This window comes from Chroicocephalus ridibundus, chromosome 19 (assembly GCF_963924245.1).
Source record: "Chroicocephalus ridibundus chromosome 19, bChrRid1.1, whole genome shotgun sequence".
NCBI classification, from domain to species: Eukaryota; Metazoa; Chordata; class Aves; order Charadriiformes; family Laridae; genus Chroicocephalus; species Chroicocephalus ridibundus.
In genome coordinates, this window is record NC_086302.1 from 8,370,351 (window position 1) to 8,390,976 (window position 20,626).

The 20,626-nt window shown below is 52.4% G+C and overlaps 1 protein-coding gene across 8 annotated transcripts in view; it reads left to right on the top strand.

Moving 5' to 3' along the window:
* SCMH1 (Scm polycomb group protein homolog 1) overlaps nt 1-20,626 on the top strand; it is an 81,692-nt gene that overhangs the window by 54,134 nt on the left and 6,932 nt on the right. For 5 of the 8 annotated variants that reach the window (XM_063356234.1, XM_063356235.1, XM_063356236.1 and 2 more), the window contains 6 exons: nt 4,727-4,959; nt 5,520-5,646; nt 6,681-6,881; nt 7,548-7,733; nt 13,671-13,802; nt 19,974-20,177. In XM_063356234.1, the coding sequence (XP_063212304.1) occupies nt 4,727-4,959; nt 5,520-5,646; nt 6,681-6,881; nt 7,548-7,733; nt 13,671-13,802; nt 19,974-20,177 (1,083 nt within the window). The remainder of the gene's footprint in view (nt 1-4,726; nt 4,960-5,519; nt 5,647-6,680; nt 6,882-7,547; nt 7,734-13,670; nt 13,803-19,973; nt 20,178-20,626) is intronic. The other 3 variants (XM_063356239.1, XM_063356240.1, XM_063356241.1) reach the window with 3 other exon arrangements.

Here is a 20,626-nt window from a genome sequence, read left to right on the forward strand (position 1 = left end):
TGCGTCAACTGGCAAGGGAGGTTTTGTCATCAGGAAATAGAGCCAAAAGTCTCGAATTCTCTGTCAAGCCCCTTTGTTTCTGCAGGAAGCTCAGAACTCTTGTTTAAACTAATCCTTCAGTGATTAATAGCCCCATCAGTGGTGTCCGTCCTGTCTTTGGCTCTGAGTACAGCAGCGTTTGATCCTGCATCTTCAGGGTGGTGTTTCTCGCTGCAGCCAAACTGCTCCGATGCCAGCCAGCCCATTCCTCTGTGTCTGCCTTGTGGTGGATGCCCGTATGACCCAAAACAAGACAGTTCAGCCAGCGGAAGACTTCTGTTGATCAGTTTTCTGTTCCGTTAATGAGCTGAAATGATTAACCACGAGTTCAGATCACAGAATAGTTCAGGTCGGAAGGGATCTCTGGGGGTTGCATGACCCAACTCCTTGCCTGAAGCAAGGCCAGCTTTGGAGTGGCGTTGGATTGCTCAGAGCTGTGAGCACCAGAGCGGTGGGGCAGGGACACGCTGCTTTCCTCAGTGACAGCAAACTCTTAATTTTTTAAGTAAGAGGGTCCCACTTGATTTTCTGAAAATTTGGCTCCTCTCAGTGGCTCACCGTGGGGTGAGGGCAGTGGTACAAGGCAGAAGGTGGGGACATCCCTGGTAGATGCTCACTGTTGGGCTGGCACCGTCACCAGCTGAATAAGGTGCCGTAAATCGAAGATTTGGGCGGTTAAAGGATACGTGGGCAATGGTTTGCAGCTGCGAGACGAGCCTGATGCACAGCCGTTCCCACCGCTGGGGCTCGGCAGGCGGCGGGCTGGGTGCAAGCGGGGCTGAGTCGCAGAGTGGTTCAGGTTGAAGGGACCTCAAAGATCATCTAGTTCCACCCCCCTGCCGCGGGCAGGGACACCTCCCACTAGACCAGATTCTAGACCCTCTAGGCCACTGCTCCTTGGCCGTGTCCTTGGAACATCAGGGGCTGAAATCCTGAAGGAAAGTAACAGGCACCTGGCAAAATCTTTAGGCTCCTTTAGTAAGTATCCAGTCACCTGGAAGTGGTTATAAATGCCTCGGTGACGAGCCAGCAGCGTGGCCAGCCGTAACTCTGGGGTTTTGGGGCTGCGCCGTTGCTGTGCGGGTGCAGCTGGCGGGACGACTCTGCTCTGAAGTGGTCGGTGTCTCCTCGTCACGCCGACTGCGTGCAGCTCGGCGCGTCTGGGAGGGGCAAGGGAAGTGAATTAGTGTGCGCCGGTGTTTTCTTAGGTTCTGGTTAAAATCAAACAAAAAGCCAGGCAAGTCTGCTGGATGGCGCTGGATTGTGGGATGATAAGACTTTGTTTCATTAAATCACTCCAGGTCAGAAAAACGTGCATTAAATCAGACTCATTGAAGCAGCCACAGGAAAAAAACATCAGTGCGCATTCAGCAATGTATTCACCGTCGTATTCAGCGACGCTGATGGGCACTAAGCAACAATCTAGGTCATTTTCTGTCTATTTACGCCCTGAGCTGGCTGCACGTTCAGATGGAACTCGGCCTGTCTCGTTGAACAGCGTTCTGGGCTGTATCATCCGTCCCCGCGGGAGCCGGGGCTGTGGCAGGGACATGCTGCCCGGGGTGGCGGGTCCTGGGGAAACTCCTCTGCCGTGATGGAACGAAGGGAGGTCTCCTACCGCGGGGTCTGCCCCCACCGAGTTACAGGCTTCGATTGCCCTAAAACCAAAACTGATTCTTTAAGTCTGGCAAATTCACATTACCTGTAATATCTTTATGGCCGAAGTGGACAATAGATCTTTCTAGCATGTGCTGTAGCACAAGATGAAATAATGTTTTATTCTAAAACTACACAGCAAAAGCTTGCACACCAAGAGTTCCCCTGACATCGGTCTCCTTTTCCCCGTCCCCGGGATTTCTCTGCCATGTGGTTCCAGCCCAGGAGCCGAGGGTGCAGCTCAGCAGCTCTGCCCACTGCGTCCCAACTTCCCAAAGGCACCGTTTCCCTGGGCTTTTCACTAGTACAACTGAGGTCAGTGTTTGCTTCACAGCTTCTCTGTAGAATCTGCAATTTCTCTTCCAGGTTAGAGACACCCCGCTGCAGCACGGCTTGGTTTAGACACTTAGCGTTGGTGCAGATTGCAAACGAAATGCCCCCCGCATTGTTTTACATGTCCCTTTGATCTTTAAGAGTTTCTTTGAAGTACAGAGTGTTTTACCTGTGTTTACCCTTGTTCTATCAACTCGTGGGATTCCAGTAAATCCTTGAATACAAATATTTCTCCGCTGAGATCAGCCGTGCACACGGAAGGCTGGAGGTGCAGCGATTCAGCGATGGGTGCCTGCCCTCTCTGTGCCATTCCCCTCCGCTGGCGCAGCTCGGTGCCACGCGTCCCCTCGAGCAGGTGACACTGTCCTGGAAAACCATCAACTGTAAGAAGCACTTGTGCTCTCATACTCCTTTTCTGGCCAGCAAAGTAGTCTTGCTGTTAATATTAACATCTCAAAAAAGGAGTAGTAAAACCCTATTTCTACCATGATTCTTTATATCTGCCCGACACAAAAAAAGACGTGACCTGGGAAGTAGATGGATCCCGGAATGACAGTGTACTTCTCCCCAGCATCTGATACAGAACCCTAATGCACAAAAGCGAGGAAATAAAACTAGAACACAAAATTGAGGGCACCAGAAATCTTGCCCTGCCCACGTGACAAGCAGAACGGGGCCGGTTCCTGGATGCACCGTGCACTGTGTCATCTGCTCCGGTGCAGAGCGGGTGTAAACCAGCCAAAGACAGCCGCAGGACATTCCGCACTTCACTTCTTGTGCAGGTCACTTGTAGGAAAGATGCAGGAGCTCAGTGTGGTAGGGCAGGGACAGCAGAGCTCATCATCTCACAGCAGCGATTGGAAGCGAACGCAGGATTTGGCAGTGGCCGCGGTGGTTGCCGGAGCAGGTGGAGTGCTGCCCGGTGTTCCTGGCCCTTCTCTGCGGTAGCTGCTGACCTCTGCATCCTAAACATGCCCTGGACAGGTGGCCTTGCTGTGACACTGAGCTGGCAGCTGGGGGTCGGCTCCATCTGCCCTCCTGCCCCTGCAGGGCCGTCTTTGATGCTGCCAACGAGTCCGAAATGCCCGCGTGGGTGCAGGCTGGGAGTCCCGAGGGCAGCTGGGACCTGGAGGCATGTGAAAGTCACCCGCCCCCGTGAAGTCATCGAGTCCTGCCATGAGGTAACACCAGCCCTGGTTTCGAGCTACCTGAGTGAACTCGGGTTTCCTCAGGCCCGGCAGCCGGGCTCATGCCCAGGCTCCCTGGGGAGAGCACGGGGTGCCCCAGAGTCGAGGCTGGTGAATGGAGCCAGACCAGGAGAGCAAAGCAGGATCCTCCACTTCCAGTGGCTCATTCACGTAAGGCCATGATAAGCTGCCACGGATGGGACCTTACCCAGATGTCCCCACACCAGCCATGCCGTTCGCTCGGTCTGCGCTTCGGTTAGCAGTGACGCGGTTAACAGAGCCCACAGCCCCACGCCGGCAGCATCTCCTGACTCGGGGCTCGCTGCTGTCACCTCACAGCCCACTCACCTTCTCCAGACCCTTAGAAAGCTGGACTGGGCTCAGTTTGCTGCTTTGGAGCTGTTGGCAGGAAACAGTGTCTTTGTGCCAAGGGAATGAGTCCTTGCTCACAGTAACTGCTCATGAAACCCTTGCGAGAAAAACCTTAAAAATCACTTTCTGTACCCACAGTTGTGCCACTGCTAGGGCTGCGTGCCATCCTGCTATCAGTCTTCTTGTATCTACACTGTTTCCTTAGCCAAGATTTTCTCCTTAACTATAAAGCCCCTCCCTTCAGAAGGGTTTTTGTGAGAATTCCGAGCCCCCATGTTGAATACCCAGAGAGGTTTCCAGACTGGAGAAACAAGACATCCTAAAGGTCGCTGTGCATTTTTCAAAATCTCGGAGGGTTTCGTTTTGTTGCTTTAGAGCAGAAGTTTAAATCTAAAGGAAGTACTGGTCTGCCAAGCTGGGCCAGCCCATCTCTGGCCTTCTGCAGGACTTGGGAAAGATGAATGACCAAATACGGGGGACTTACGGGCAAATACGCCATAAACCTGGTTTTGTCATGGAAAGCGTGAGAAGATAAGAAGGAACAGGCCGTGTGCTGGCACGTCCCTTACCTCTGGCAGTACACGAGAGGAGCAGGGCAGCTGATCCACTGAGATGAGCTGTTTCTCAGGGCCGGGAGCAATAGTCCTTGCAGGCACAGAGGATGGAGCCGGTACCTTCCACTGCAGTTCACTGGTAATTTAGGGACAGAGCAAATTTGACTTCTGCCTTGAGAGAGGGGATTTCCAGCACAGCGCTGGCTCTGTGACTGTCAGGCAGGTCTTGACTGATCCTTCCCCCAGGAACGCTTTCAGTGCATTTTACGCAATCGCTGGCAGGTCACCACTCGCAGAAGGAAGAGCCGTAGGTGCCAGTTATTTTCAGGAAGGAAGGTACGGTTGAAAGCGTGATCCTTCTGGAGTTCAGCCCATCCAGGCTAAGCCACAGTGTCCCACAGCTCGAGTGCTGAACCGAGGATCAGTGCGTTTGGTTTTTATTCTGCCGTGGAGAGCAGGAGCCTCCGTTCAGGGGGCCGTGAATACTCCAGGTTTTTCCATGTGACACTGTTTAAAGATGGAGGCTGCTCTTGTTTTGATTCTCGCCTGATTTAATTATATTTGCTTTTTCTCTTTTTATTTCAGTTGTGATTCCAAAGAGCCCTTTACCTGCCTCCGAAGTAAACTCGGAGAAACCTAGCATGCACAGTAGCACAAAGACTGTTTTGGGGCATCAACAAGGGCAAAGGCGTCGCAAAACAGGGAAGAAGCGTGGTCGAACGACCAAAGCGCTAATCCATCACCCCATGCCTACACCCTCCAAGTCAGTGGAGCCTTTGAAATTCCCCAGAAAGAGAGGCCCCAAGCCTGGCAGTAAGGTAAAAGCTGATGCTGATGCAGGCGGGTGAAACGTAGGTGCTGCAAGTTCTGCCATGGGATGGTGCATGCGTGTGTTTGTGCACGTTTGTCTCAGCCTCTGGCCGTGTGACTGCAGCAAGTAGGAGACCGAAGGGGTGTGTGGGCTGGGAATATCCCTCAGAGTCCAGCCCCAGAGCTCTAGAGAATGTCTGTATCCTAAAGATCATTTCCATCAAGAAACTGTGTCTTTGGAGCTGCATTAGCTGTGAAGTAGCATGGCAGATGCTGTGATCATGACAGGACGGCCAAACGGTGGAATAAGCTCTTCCATCCATCGTGTGTAGCTAGTCTAAGTCAAGCAGAGGTGGCAGATCCCAGGCTTGTCATTTTTTCAGGATTGTGGTTTATAAAACACACACGTATTGATTACTAGGTTCTTTGAGACTCCCCGTCATCACCATCAGAAGTGTGTCATGTTCCACAGTGCCTTGTCTGTTGGATGCAAAGGAGAGAGTGTAGTGATCATGGGTGGTGAAGGAGAGCAGGGATAAAGGGAGAAATATCTCCTCTTTTTCTGCAGAGGAAACCTAGGACATTGCTGAACCCAGCACCCACCTCTCCAACAACCAGTACCCCAGAACCAGACACAAGCACTGTGCCTCAGGACGCTGCTACAATCCCCAGCTCTGCCATGCAGGCTCCCACAGGTAAGGGTCTCGAACCACGTTCTTGCCAAGGTCTCAGAGTTAGGAGCAGCGCCACTCAGACAGCGACACGCTGAGATGCTCCCATTTCTTCCTAAACCCGTACACCAGCAAACCTTACAATGCCAGAGAGGCTGGCCTAATAGAGAGTGTGTCGGGAGAAAAAGAGAGGCAAAGGAGTTCAGATCAGCCGTTCGTTTATCTCTCTGTCCGTTTTGGAAATAATGAAGTCGTAGGAAGACTGCAAGTCCATCTGGTCAGTGCAGAGACCCCTTTCCCTCAGTTACCACGTGCATGCTAGTGACTCCACTTCTCGTGGCCCGTCGTGCCCAGCGGCAGTACGGTGGGCAGCACCTCTCGTGACTCCCAAACCGTGCCGGGCACAGCTGCTGAAGCTACAGCAAGATGCAGAACAACTGCTGAACGACAGCGGCAATGATCTGTTCAGCTTCAGCCAGGATATTGAGGCAAAGAGGGACAAGAGGGAGCAGGGGAGGAGGAGGAGCGGCAGTGCAGGGTATACACTCTGCGACAGCTGTGAGGTGTAGCTGAAGATGAGTCTGGGCAGGAAAATCCAATGCAAAGCTGCTTTTTATATGTTCGGTCAAGCGCTGGATATGGGCTGAGCCCTCTGTTTCCCCAGAACATAATTGGCCAATCTTCAGAGGAACCTAAAGAACCCAGTTTCCCTAAAAAGTGGGGGCTGCGTTCCTTCCTCTCCTTTGAACATCGCAGGCACCTTACCTGGCTGGCGTGGGAACCAGTTTGCAGCCTGCCTTTGGGAGCCTGAGTGCCGGGGAAAGCGTAGGAGAAACAGCAGGAGCTTGGAAAGCGAGTGTGAGGCAGGAAGATTTCGGTGGCGATTCCCCTCTGTAAGCGGCTCTGCTGTTAGGATGCAGACAGGCAGTCGTGGTGGATTGCCCTTTGTGAGCGGTTTGAGAGTCTTAAAATCTCAGCACCTCTCAGCTTGGATTTTAGGCATCTGTTTCTTGCTTTCTTGAGTGGGTTAATGGCAAACACATTTCTCATCCTGGCAGTTTGCATTTACTTGAACAAGAACGGCAGCACTGGGCCCCACCTAGACAAGAAGAAAGTTCAGCAGCTGCCGGACCATTTTGGACCAGCTCGAGCTTCTGTTGTCCTGCAGCAAGCAGTACAGGCCTGCATTGATTGCGCTTATCATCAGAAAACAGTCTTCTCCTTCTTAAAACAAGGCCACGGGGGAGAGGTCATCTCAGGTGAGAACTGGCCTGCAGCAGTTTGCCTTCAGAGATGTCATTGCAAGAATTCGCTCCATGGAAGATGTCTCTCCTGAAGCTTGGTGCAGTCATGGGCCAGGGGCAGACAGAGGATTTCTGTCTTCTCTTTCTTGCCAAACATCTGTGTCGGTGAAGCAACAGCTCGCGGCTGACTCAGAGCAGAGCAGTTGGCGTGGCCTCCAGGCAGAGCTGTGGAGAAGGCAGCGAGCAGCCCTGGTGTCAGCCTGGGCAGCGTTATCGTCCCCCAGCACTGCCCGAGCCCCCGGGAGGAGGCGAAACGGGTGGGATTTTCAAAACTCCTGACGGAAAGACGTGAAATACCCCGGGGTTTAATTTTGCCTTTAAGCCCGTGTTTACCCGGATGCTGGGAGCGCAGGGCCCTCCTTGAATGCCTTCCCATTCCCTCGAACGCAGCTTCTCGGGCGCCGCAGCCCCGTACCTGGCGCTGGGCGCAAGTAGACTGGTTTTAGCCTGTCCCGGGGAAGCGAGCTCGCCAGCGCTCAGCCTGCGGAAGGCAGTGGCTTTTGTTTGCTCTAGTCTAGACCAGCGATGCTGAGATACAGAAGCTGGCTGTGCAGCCCTGGGCGTAGCCTCCTGCCTTTGCTGGGGGTTTACGTGTTGGGCTCTGTTTGTTTCTGTCTCCAGCTGTGTTTGATCGGGAACAGCACACTCTGAACCTGCCAGCAGTAAACAGTATCACCTACGTCCTCCGCTTCCTGGAGAAGCTCTGCCACAATCTTCGCAGTGACAACCTCTTTGGGAACCAGCCTTTCACTCAGAACAGCCACATGCAGCGCTCACACGAGTACGACCACGACAGGTATCTACCAGGTAGGAGCTGGGGCGGGGGCGGCGTTGTAGGGACCCCAGGTGCTCCATGCCTTAACCCAGATTTTATCTTTGTCTCAGGAGGCAGGTTGTGTTTCAGAGCCCTCTCTGCAGGGTCCGTTGCATCACACCGAGTGTCATGCACGTGCCCGCAAGGGCTCTTTTTGCACAGGATTCAAGTTGCTGTATTTTCTGCCTGTCGGTCTGATTTCCATCTCTGCCTGTAGGTTTCCGCTCATCCGTGCTGTCTCCTTGTCGTCCCTCCTCTCCTTGTCCCCCAGTCCTTCCCGCTTCCTGTAATCTGGTTATAGTGACTTCATCCAGTTAGGAATTGAGGTGAAAGACTCTGCGTGAGAAATAGAAGAGTGATAACGTGTAGCAGGTAAACTGTAATTAGAAATGGAATTAAAACCTAGCAGAGCATTTTCCACAGCGGCTGTGGGTGTGCTGCCAGCAGGCGGCACATCCAGCCCTGGGTGAAAGCTTAGCCCCTTCGGGGATGATGCATCTGAGGCAGAGGTGGCTCTGTTTTTCTTGGCATGGCTAACGCTCCGCTGCGTTGAAGCAACACCCCCGGCAAGATAGTTCATGCCATGATGCAAATCGTCAGGCTGCAAAATTGCTCTTAAGTGAAAGCGGCGGAAAACAAGACGACCAATAGTTTTCCCCGCAGTGCTGGGTAGTGGCAACAGCTCCTGGGGTGGAAGCTGCCTCCCTGCCTGGCTGTGGGGCTCTGGGGGAGCTGCTGCTGTAGGAACGCCAGTCGTGGAGAGGACAAAAGCCATCTGCACCCTCTTCAGGTCGTTGACAAGTGTCTTGTGCTGATCTGCTCTCCTGTCTTGCTTCCTCCACTACCTTTCTGCCCCTTGAGTCAGCAAATAGCTGTTTGAGGTCTTTCCAGAGTTAATCCTTTGGATAATTATGGGTCTGATGAGAAAAGGAAGAATTTCTAATATAAAAGGATAAGCACTTAGGAAGAAGTCTGTAAGGAAAAGTTGCTAAGCGTGAAGCTTAGAGGCAACGGCCTAATGCCACAGTGCTCCATTGCATCCCGCAAAGCCCCCGGGCTCAGGAGAAGGGATTAGTGACAGTGTAAAGAGCCTGAGGATCTTGGAGTGACTGTCCTCTGCTTCCTCCATGGCTGATCTGCTGCCTGCAGGCTGGGGCTGTGCGGAGCCATGCTGGAGCCAGCAGCACCAGGAGCAGGGATCTGGGCTGTGCTGCAGGAAGAGGAGCTGTAGGGAGTGGGTTGGCTGCTGTGGCCTGTTCAGGAACAGCATGTCTAGTTACTGGTTACCCCTCTAGGGACCCCCCCCCAGTTAGAAGAAATCCCCATGTTTCAATGTGGAAGTACCCTGTCGTCATGAGATAGAGCAAAACCAGAATGGGAGGAAGAGGAAGAGGGTCTGGGCATGGTAGCAGGCTTGGATGGAGAGGGTCTTGTAGCTCGCACGCGTGGTTTCTAGCCACCATGAGATGTCAGTGGTGTCTGTGCTAAGAGCTGGGCTGCCTGGCAGCATGGAAGAGTATAAAGGCAGAGCACCAGATATGACACGTTGCTGAGACCTGCTCATCCTGAACTCTGCAGTGTTTGCAGGGATTAAAGAAAGATCCACCGCAGTCCAGAGAAGTGCTGACTCCTAGTCCTGTAGTTCGTACTGATGTCTCGGCGTTTGTTGGGCATCTGGGCATCTAACATTTTTCTCAAGCACCTGAAAGAAGATGATAAACATTGTTATCTACACGTTACGTGGCTTCTGGTGAGGGCGAAGAAACAGTACCGGCGATTTTGAGAGGTTAGGGCTGGTCATGGAAGAATGAGGATGCAGTTGTACAGCAGCTTAAATCACACAAAGTGTCGAGGCTGCGTGGTCTCACCTTCAGCTCTGTGTGTCCTGTCTTGTTTCCTCATGGATGCAGGTGCTCATGTGCCCGAATGGGCCTGGTTCTTCCAGAAAACGATCCCTGGTTAGCACTGGGAGCTGCTCTCAATTCCCAGAACAAACTCGCTTTACAGGAGCATCACTGCGGATGCCATGGAGCATTCGTGCGTGTGCTTGGGGCAGAAGAAGGAAGGTCTGCAGCAGCCCTTGGGTCGGCTGCGTCCTGGCATTCTGTTTTCCTAAGTAAGGCATAATCATGGAAATAAGGGGAAACGGATTAAGTTATACATCAGGAAACAGTGGATTTGCAAGAAAATGGGAAGTTGATTGCAGTTAATAAGAACAGGGATGGGCTGTGAAATGTTGTGAACAGGTAGATACGACATGGAGCCATCTGAAAGCACCGGACTGGAGGCACGTTCTGGACCACTGAGCGTTGGGTCCTGTTATTACAGGCACGACAGCACACGCCGTTGCTTTCATTAACTCTGGAATTGGAGATTTTGCTTTTCCACTGGAGGCTGCTCCAAGGTTCTTTGATGAGTTTTTAGAAACTATGTTGTAGTTTCTAGCCCAGATTTATTCTTGGGCAACATGGTGTCCGTCTGTCCTTGTCTTTACGTTGTCGTTTAGCTTAGTTTAGTTCACCTTCTTCTGGGAGCAGTTAAGAGAGCAGTCGTATCCTTCAGGGGAGCTCGCCTTTCGGCTGCCCTGGTGAGAAAGGTCTCTGCTCTCCTCATCTAGGGTTGATTTGAATTAAACTTCATGAGGCGACCAGAGTGCCACCCAGCACTCTGGGGAAGAGCTCATGAGGACCTGGTGCCACAGCACTGGCACCACCGCGCGCACAAGAAATGTCTGTGGAAGCCGCTTTTCGTCACTGTATCCTTGTAGCAGGTGATGATCAACCCGTCCTGGTCGCATACCCTGTTCTTCTCATCCATTATTGTCAACTGCAGGTTCCCAGCTCATGGGACAATGCTTCAAGTGCACATCTGCGTTTTACTGCTGGATTTACCTCCTTTCTGGTACTCTGTTCTACATGTATTTTTTCTGCTTTATCTGGCCTCACGTGGGAAGACTTCGACAGATTTCATTAGTGAATCTCTAAAATTTGTGCAAAGTTAATACCAAAAATATTAAATTACACTGGACTCAAGAATGATCCTTCAGAAAATTGGTTAGCCATTGCTCTCCAGCCTCATGGTCTTGCTCAGTGCTCTGCCGAATGCTTTTCCCCTCAAATCAGATGTTTGTGCGTGGAACAAAGCTTCTGGTATCCTCGTGTTCTCCGTATCAAATGCCTTGCTGAATTCCGGGTAAATGAGATTGACCGCTCTGGCAGATCAGTTGTTTTCCCAGGATGAGGACACTATTGGGTTAGTCTCCTCTGACGAATGCCTGCCGCGGTATGTGCCCTGTGTAACTGCAGGATTTTACTTACCCATTCCTTCAGAACCTCCTACAAGCCTTGTGGTACTGCTGAGGTCAGACATGAGCATTTCATTGCCAAAATAATATTTTGCCCTTCTTATTTAAATGTTAGCACTGTCTTTCCAGTCACTCTGAGCAGCGCGTCATTGAGTTTTGTTAGAATTTGCTGCAGCAGACCCAGGGTTTCACGTGCGCCTTCTTTCCTAAGTTACGTTTTGGCTTCCACTGCACCCTCACGTCCCCAGTTGGAGTATGTTCAGTCATTTGACTTCCAACTCCTTAGTCAATGGTGCGTATTTTCATTCCTGTCCCCTTTCTTCCATCCTTCGAGCTTTGCCCCGGTGTTCAGCGTGGCTGCGACTGGAAGCGAAGGGTGGCATTTGTTTGACTGAAGGCCAGGTGGGTGTCCCAGAGGCACGGACACCCGAGCTAGGTGAGTAGGCACGCTCTGCGTGGGAGGAGGCACCGGTGCGGTCACTGCAAGTTACAGCACCCTAAAGTAGGAGCTTTGGCCTTGACTTTGAGTTGATGAGATGAGGTGACCAGTCTCTCCCTGACTGTAGAGGCATCCATCCTGCCGTGGGATGGCCAACAGCACAAGCCTGGGCATGGGCAGATGTGCTCCTCTTCTTTTGCGTTTGCAGGCAAGGACAACCTTTTTTTCTTTTTTCTCAGTCTTTACCTTTCTGCACAGCATCCTCTCGCTTCATTTCCATGCACTTGTTACTTCTGTAGCCAAACACGTGGTCCCGCCTTTTCCTTTGCACTGTGTCAAAAGACAGAATGAGTTTATAAAGTTCACTTTGTCCCTGTACTCGCCGCCCTCTGAGGTGTACGGCTCCATGCTGAGCAGGTCCTTCTCATCTCCAGTAAACGATCTGCTTGTTCTCAGCACCCTTCTCCAAGTCAACATTTATCCATTTATTTAGATTCGAGGGCCTTTCCTCACAGATTATTTCCTCCCTGATCATATGCATTCATGAGGTTTATGGCATCTTTGGAACTGAAGGTATTTTCTTTTTTTTCCTGATGATCCACGTCACGACTGCTGAGTGCAGCTCTATGCATTACTCCATTTCTTTAGTTTCTTAAAATTTGTCCTTTAAAATCAGAGACCCTAACTACAGACCTACTTTTGGGTTATCCTTCCATTGATATACACTGACGTAACTTCTGATGCCCTGGGTTACCTTCTACAGCCTGACCTTCTGTGTTTGCATTACTTCGAAAACCAACCCAAAACAAAACCTAATGAAACCTTTAAAAAGCATCATCTTTTGGTGTGGTTCTGTGACTGTTTGGTGAAGAAGGTCATGCAGTGTTACATGTAGAGATATCCAGAGACATTGCTAAGAACATTTCTTTCCCGCCTTTGTCTGGGCAATGAATGTTTCTTACAGGGACTCGTCCCGAGGACGGTATTTTTACAGATTTCTAATGATGTTACAGTGATTTTTGATCAAACCTGTATGGAGTCCCAGGGCCTCAGTATGAGCAGCTGATCGTTTCCCCAAAGAATTTTGGTAAAACAGATATTTTTCTCTACCTTTATATTTCTCTTTAGTCAGCTAAATTGTGACTGTCTGATGCTTCCCACCCATCCGTACCTTTGTTTCTTTGTTTGGCGTGATGCATCTCCCCTGGTGTCCGGTCCCAGTCGCTCCCCGCCGTATTTCCGTCACCCCTCCAGCTCCCGTCCCTGCCCCGCACCAGCAGCTGGGGCTGCTCCCTGCTGTTGCCCAGCTCCCGGCATCTGTCTACGAGCATTTCACCCCTCTCCCCACACGCCTGGAACGCTGCAGGCTCACACGTGTCACCCACGCTCGGGGCAGCTGGAAGGAGCCACCCAGGAGCACTGGTGGCCCACGTGGGCAGGCGGCGGCTGGTGGGCCACCTCCTCATTGCTTCCCAGGTGACCATGCCTTGTCCAGACGAGCCATGGTCTGCCACCCACCGTGTCGCTTGCCTGGCTGCTGCCCCCATCCCTGTTAGCGCTTCCATTCCCTGTGTTCATCCACCCACTGACACTTTGTGTGCAGCCTTCAGCCATCTGCGAGGAGATGTCCCGCAGCCCAGCCCGACGTCTCCTCTGCTGCGGTACAACACGGAGATCCCCAGCCTGGGGGAAGCATTTGGAGAAGAGCAGCCGCGACAGCTGGGGCGCTCGTGGGATCCATTTGGGGAAAGATTGAAAATTTGAGTATGGTTTAATCAAGCACTGTGTATGGCACAGAGTGTTTGCTAATCATCCAAGGGTTGTTTGCAAATCGTCCCAGGGTTACGTGCATCTGAAAGGGGAAGAGTGGGGAGGAGCAGGATTCGTGCGGGATGAGCCAAGGGGTAGAATGAGGAGAAAAGGAATTAAGTCAATCAAAGGCGATATTTGGGGTGAAATACGGCAAAACGTGGCTAAGATTCTTTGCTAGGTTTCTCGCCACCCTTTTTTCTCTGATAAAATTTGCAAAGCAAAATATAAAATGTTAAGCAGTGACGGATGTGCTGGATTGCAGTTTTAACAGGCTGTTACCAGGCTGGCGATGCACGCGAGTCCCAAGTGACTCTGGCAAGACTGAATTTGCCAGAAAGTCTCCACTCCTAAATAGGGCTTGTTCTCTTTTCCTAGACAGAAGCAGTTCGTTAGACGGCACTCTGCAGGGACCAGGCCGGGGTACAAAGCGATATTCCCAAGATTCCCCTCCATACAGTGCTCCTCTCTCCCCCAAGTTACCAAAGAATGACCGTCACCCTTTGGAAGGTGAGCACAGCGTCTCTTCCCAAAGCTGGCTGTTTATAGCAACTTGTAATGGATACAGCAGGATTAGATTTGCCGTGCTGAATCAAGCCGTGGGTTTAGGAAGTCTGCTTTGCTTTGTCTCTGGCATGGGTCGGTGCTTGGTGTTTCAGAGAGAAGTGAAGAAACCACTCTGTGCCAAGGCAGGTTCCCCAAGCAGTTGTGTAAGGCATGTGGAACGCAGGGAGAATTCCTTCTAACCCTGATAGTCATCATCTAATACCGTATAATCTGGGATTTCATTACCCGTATTTTAGCTTCCATTGCTATGCGTGGTATTAATGGTCATAAAACTGTCCAGTTGCTTCAGTCAATCTTCCCCTGAATTTTTCCGTGCTGGTTTGCTGCAGTGTATTGTACAGATGCTGATGTGCAGCTGTACGGCCAGGAACCTGCTGCCCTTTCCCAGGATCCCATCTTGTTCCTCACAATCCCCCCCTAAATAGCGGAGAGGGTCTCCCCAGCATGTGCTCCACCAGCTAAACTAGATCAAATCAGATCCTGCAGCGCTGCTGCTTCCTGCAGTGTCCATCGGGTAACACTGGTGCAGATGTGCTGTGCCACGGTCTCAAGAGCAACTGCAGAAATGTCCTTTTGGTATGTCGGCCATAGGCGTCCCTTCCATGTGCGGGTGGGAGATTTCCAGAGGTCCAGGTAGCTGGAGGACTACCTGAGCCTGAGCAGGAGTCTTCAATAAATACACTTCCACCTTCCCTTTTGTTTTCAACTGCAAACACTCCATGATGCAGATTGGAGATTCAACCTTACTGAAGCCTTTTAATTAATTGATGGTGAAATCTGCCAAGGTGTTAGTCTCAATTCTGTGTAGTACGTCCCTGAAAAATTGCTGGAGACTCTTGGCTGGGCTCACAGTTCAGTGGCTTTGTGCTCTGTTGCTGTCCCTTTAGAATCACCATTTCCCTGGCTCTTGCGGAGTTTGCTGGACTTGGGTTGTCGATCCCAGATCCGAGAGTGCGCAGCCTCCCCTGCGCTGGGGTGTAGTTTCAGTCTCGGTCCATCGCTGTGCCCTGTGCTCTTCAGGATGACTGACCCCGTATCTAAGCACAGCTGATCTGAACTTGCAGCCTATGATGGACAGTTTCTAGTGGCCTTAGTATCTACATTGATTAAAATTGTAGGTTTGTCACATAGCTGAAGTGAAGAACAAGGTGACAAGGTCTGTCCCAGCATATTGACAAGTCAAAAATTGTTGCTTGAGGCCCACTTTGTTTCTCACCTCTAGGTACATGTCCTTGCCTTGGCATTACTCTCTAATACATCAACCACTGCACTTAGGGAACCTTTCGCGAAGCCTGTCAGCTCCTCCTCTACCAGCAGGAACATGCAGTGTTCGGCCTGTTCTTGAAGTGCGGTGGTGTGCTCTAAAGATTAAGGTGCCTTGGTTAGGTGGTGAGTATTGTACGCTCTTTATGATGTCAGTGAAGAGAGAAGGCTTGCGTGATGGGTAGTTCCTCAGAGGAACCTACGTCAGGTTGTCTACAAGACTGGTTCTTAGGCTACTTCAAAGTCTACTCAGTTATCTCTTGGCTTTTGAATGGGACGTGACATCTGGATGCCCAGAGTACTCCAGCATCTTCAGTAGAAGTAAAGACAAGTGGGCAGAAAGTGTGCCTTCATGGGACAGCAGTGCTCCAGTTGGTGTGTCGACTTGCGACAGCAACTTGGTCTTGTTCCTGTTCTTGATCCAAGCAGAGGGGTGTACAGGGCAGGAAGAAATGAAGTGAAGTTCCAAATTCCATCTAGAAACTAATTTTTATCACAGAATCACACAGAATCACAGAATGGTTCAGGTGGGAAGGGACCTTAAAGATCACCTAGTTCCACCCCCCTGCCCTGGGCAGGGACACCTCCCACCAGCCCAGGTTGCTCCAAGCCCCGTCCAACCTGGCCTTGAACCCCTCCAGGGATGGGGCAGCCACAGCTTCTCTGGGCAACCTGGGCCAGGGGCTCACCACCCTCACAGCCAAGAATTGCTTCCTGAGATCCAATCTAAATCTCCCCTCTTTCAGTTTGAGGCCGTTACCCCTTGTCCTATCATTACACTCCCTGCTCCAGAGTCTCTCCCCAGCTTTCCTGTAGGCCCTTCAGGTACTGGAAGGGGCTGGAAGGTCTCCCCGGAGCCTTCTCCAGGCTGAACCCGCCCAACCCTCTCAGCCTGTCCTCACAGCAGAGGGGCTCCAGCCCTCGGATCATCTGCATGGCCCTCAGCTAAAAGCTTGTTCATCCCCCTCCACCTTGAAATGTAAGTAAAAGCAGGAACGTTTGCATTTCATAGGGTATATTTTAAGAATCTGAGCCCGAAATACTCCGATATTGAGTATTTCTCGAGCAAGGAGTGCATCTTCTCATGGAGATAACTCCCCCAGCAGAGCGTGCTCTGATTTCAGCAGTGTGGCAGACACCAGTACCTGAGCAGTTTCCTGTTTCCCAAATTGAAGGCAGTGAGTAGCAGTGGGAAGTCTTTATGCATCGTGCCTTTGGCAAGAAGTCAGAGAGATTGAGGAGTGGATCTCGCGTCTGACGTTGTTTTTCCTCTCGCATCCAGTGGCATTTTTGTAGCTTTTTGCTAAAAAGCTGCAGTTCCAGCACAGTGGGGACCTGCTTTTCAAAGGCTATCATTTGTTGGAAACAGTGGGTGTTTGGTAGTTGTGCAAATCAGATTTATGCTTGTGGCCAAACTCCGTGTTTTAGCAGTAAAACGACCCTCTTGAATCTATAGCACTATTTGTTTAATTAAACTTTGATTATCTGCTCCCTGCCTCTCCACCACTAATCGTGGCTTGTTTTCCTACGATGCTCCAAATGCAAGTCTTATTTAAAACTAGCAGGTTTTATAAGAAAATCTACCTAAGAATTAACCACCTCCTCCTCACTCCAAAGCTGATTATCAAGGGCGAGAGGATTCTGGACAGTGTCTGTGCCTGCAGGCAGCTGGTGCCCTGCCACTTGTAGAAGCACGGTGTCTTCTGCTCCAGACGATTCACAGGGCTGGGAATCATTCCCTTCTTGCCTTGTTTCCCTCTCCTGTTTCTGGAGGTATCGTTCACTTGAGCGCTTCTCTTTGTGTTTGTATTTTTAAGAAAATCCTAAATCTCTCTTGCGTTGACCCTACCAAGAAGCCTCCAGCTCTGCTGCAACACTTGCAGCACAACCAGGCGCTCACCAGTCTGGAGAACGACACCTGAGGGTGAACACACGGCTTCAGTTCTACCTTTTGAGCAAACCCAAGCCGTGCTCCCCAGTTGTCTGGCCTCATCCTCCTCTTCGGATGTATGATCCTAAGCACATGTGAGAACATGATCGCATATTTGAAGAATGCATCACAGTGCGTTCACATCAGAAGAACGACAGTTATTGTTAGGTTAAATATTTTCCGAGGGTGAGTTTTGGATCCTTAGCGTTGCACCGATGTGAACGTGTGCACGGGGTCTCCCGAGCTGTGGTCTTTGCTAGCTGAGCCCCGAAATTCCTTCTGCTGACACAAATCCGCTCTGTGTGAGCTTTGGGCTCTTCACAAGCAGTTGGACACAGGCGTTTGCCTGACCCAGCACATCTGAGGCGAGTGTCCCGGGGCTTCCTGGCACGTCGAGGCTGCGCGTCACCTCGCAGAGGGTACTGGGGTTTCCTGGAGGGTGGGGATGTGCAGCACAGACCTGTTGCCGTTCCCACAGCCGCTCTCCTGTCGCAGAGCACCCAGACCAGTGAAGAGGGCTGTGCCCCCCGACCCCTCTCGTGCCTCTGCACTTCCCCAGGAGTCAGAGCTCACCCTTTTGCAGAGATGTTTAATGGGAAGAGGTTTGGGGCTTCAGCAGAACTGTCCTGTTGGAGAGCAAACCAAATGTAGTTACTATGAAGAAGCACCTTGGAGAGACAGGTGGGGGAGAGCATCTGTCGTTCATCCCAGTGGCCAGCCCGGCCCAAACCATCACACTCCTATAAAGTGCCACTGGTGTAAGTCACATCCACTGTGGGCCTAGCCAAGGAAACTCTGTCCACCCCTGGGCCAGAGCGGCCAGCTCGGTGCTGGGTCGGCATCCAGTCTCGTGCTGAAACGGGATGGTGGGAAAGCGGTGCGGGAGCGAAGGAGGAGTACAAAGTTCCTCAGGAATAGTCGCGAGTCAGAAAGCCTCCTTTTAGGCAGAGAGAGCAGGTGAAAACACAACCACTCGCGTGGGAGCTAGGGACACGCGGGCCAGCACACAGCACAGGGCACCGGCGGAGTAACCGTCTTCACAGCAGCACCGTTTCTACAGGAGGTTTTCAGGATGTGCTGCTGGTTTCTGAGGGTGTCCCAGAGACCCTAAAAGCAAAAAAAAAAAAAGGCAGAAATGCCTCAGATGCAGCGTAACAAAGCCCATGAGATGCAGGTGATAACCTCACAGCTGCTATCTGGATTGCCAAACATCTAGCCAAGGGGGACCGTTTTGTAGACTTGGGAGGTGAAGCCAGGGAAGGTACGAGCTGGCTGCCTCCAGCTGAACTCGCCTCTGAGATCTCTGCTCGAACACAGACAGCGGAAGCACTGAAACCAGAGGATCCCAGTTCACAGAATGGTCCCGTAGTTCATAGAAACCAGATAAAACAATGTGCCTCCAAGAGAGGTTGCCCTGTTTGGTGAGGCCCAACCTCTGCAACACTCAGGTACTTCAGGCTCTGGCATCCTGCATCTCCCTGCAGTGGAGCATGGCGGCAGCAGCTTCCCAGGAAAGTTTGGGTAGATCTCACCAGCTTTTGGGTCTCATGGGCTGCAGTATCGACTCTGTGCCCTCACCGCCATCCGGCTTCAGCACAGCCTCGCTGTCCTGGCTTCTCACCTGCTGCTCCCGCGGTCTGGGAAGGCCCAGGGAAGAAGCCCAGGGCCTGGCTGGGGCATTCCCTCCATTTTCTTCATCCTTGTCACCTACCATGGTGTTTGAGTGGCAGTAGCTCAGGACTGTGAGCTGATCCAGGGTCTCTCTGGATGCTGGTAGAGGAGCTCCAGCTCCCAGCCTAGAGTGCGCTGGCAATACCCCTCCTTGGAGCTGCTTTCTTCTGGGGCTGTATGAACCTGCCAGGTATTTCATAACAAAGAACGCAGGTATTTGGGGATGACTCATGAGGCATCAGGTCCACCTAGAGCGAGACTAGGTTGCGTGTGCCGTAGTCAAATCTACAAACACGTGGCCCTAGGGTGAAGCTGTCACAGTATAACGGCGAAGAGAGATCTCGCTGGCTCAGCCAACACAATATATCACCCCGGATAGTTTCCTCAGCCCCTCCATCCTAATACTGCCATTGGCAGCTGAAAATTAAATGTGTTTCTGGAAGAGAAGGTGAGGAAGCCAGTTGCGCACTGGGAGAGGCCTCTGCCCTGTCCCTCCTGCGCGCGTCCCAGCAAAGGGTGTTTGTTGGTCACCGACTGGGTTAGGCAGCGACGAGGGGCCCCGCAGGAGGTCAGGAGGAGTGAGCAGCCCGTCCTCAGCACCTTGCTTTGGGGCCAGAGGGTCAGCATGGCCTGAGAGCATTGCCGGGCCATGACCGTGCGGCTGAGCCGCTCCGAGGAGCCTCCTGCTCCTCCTGCTCTGCGTGTGTGCCACTGCCCGGGCTGCAGCAGGAGCCTCACTGAACTTCCCCCCGGTCCCAACCGCCTGGTCCCTTACCTGGCTAATGCCGATCGTGTGCGGCCAGTCCCCCGAATCTCGGGGAGCCTCCTCTCCCCGCTCAGGGCTGTTGTGTGAGTCCTGTGTCTGTTGGCATCCAGGACGGGTGGCCCTCCAGCACCTGCCCCCGCGGTGCCCCGCTGCCACCAAAGGGCCTCTGGAAGTGGTAAGGACACGGGACTGCAAGCCAGAGCTGGTGGTGACATTAACAGGGTAGCTGTTGCTCCAGTGCAGGTACCAACCATTGCCACTGCTGGCTGGTTGGACTGGCCAGGCAAACACGAGGCTGCAGCACTTCAGCAGTGCCCGGTGTCATTTCTGTGCTTCCCAGGAGGCCACCGACGCGGTGGTCCCAGCCTGCACCCGTAGCCGCGCGTGAGCGCTGCCCGTGCTGCCGTTCTGCTTTCTGCCGCCGAGCGGTGACTTCGGGCTGCGTGGCGTTCGGGTGCACTGACTGCAGCTTGGTGCGTTCCAGGTGAAACCTTTGTTCTGGGAGACGGGCTCCCAGGGCCCTTGGAGCCTCGCCTGGACCCCATGGACTCTGCCTTGAACTCTGTCAATTCATCCAGCCACAGCAGGAGCTCCAGAGACTATCGCCTGCAAGGATACAGGCACCTGCACCAACCCTCTAGCCTCAGCCAGGGCAGCACCTCTGCCTTGCGTAGGCTTAGCTCTGGGGGTAAGAGAGTTACGAAGCCAGCCCACCGATTGTAAACTGGGCAATAACGGGCTTTTCTAACTCCAGTTACACCTTTCTAACTTCAGCAAGTACCAGAGACTGGCTTCTACACTGTTAAACAGGTAGTCGGTTAGGTGTAACGGTAGCTCTAGAGAACGTGGCAGACGGGCGGGTGGAAATACGGAAAGGTGACGCTTGCGGGGTCACTTGTGCGGCGTGGTGACGAGGTGGGACCCGGAGGCCAGTGGGTAGGAAGGATTAGGCAGGAGCTGGATTTGCGAGCATGAGCGGGGGGGCTGTCAAAGCAATAAACAGGTGTCTGAGTCCGCGAGGATGGCTCGGGAATGGCCGGGGAGCCGAGAGCTGGCCGATGGGGCTGGGGGCTGGGCGGGGGGGACGGGGGGACGGGCGAGTGGCTCCGGTCTGTGTGGAGGAACAGGGGCAGGAGA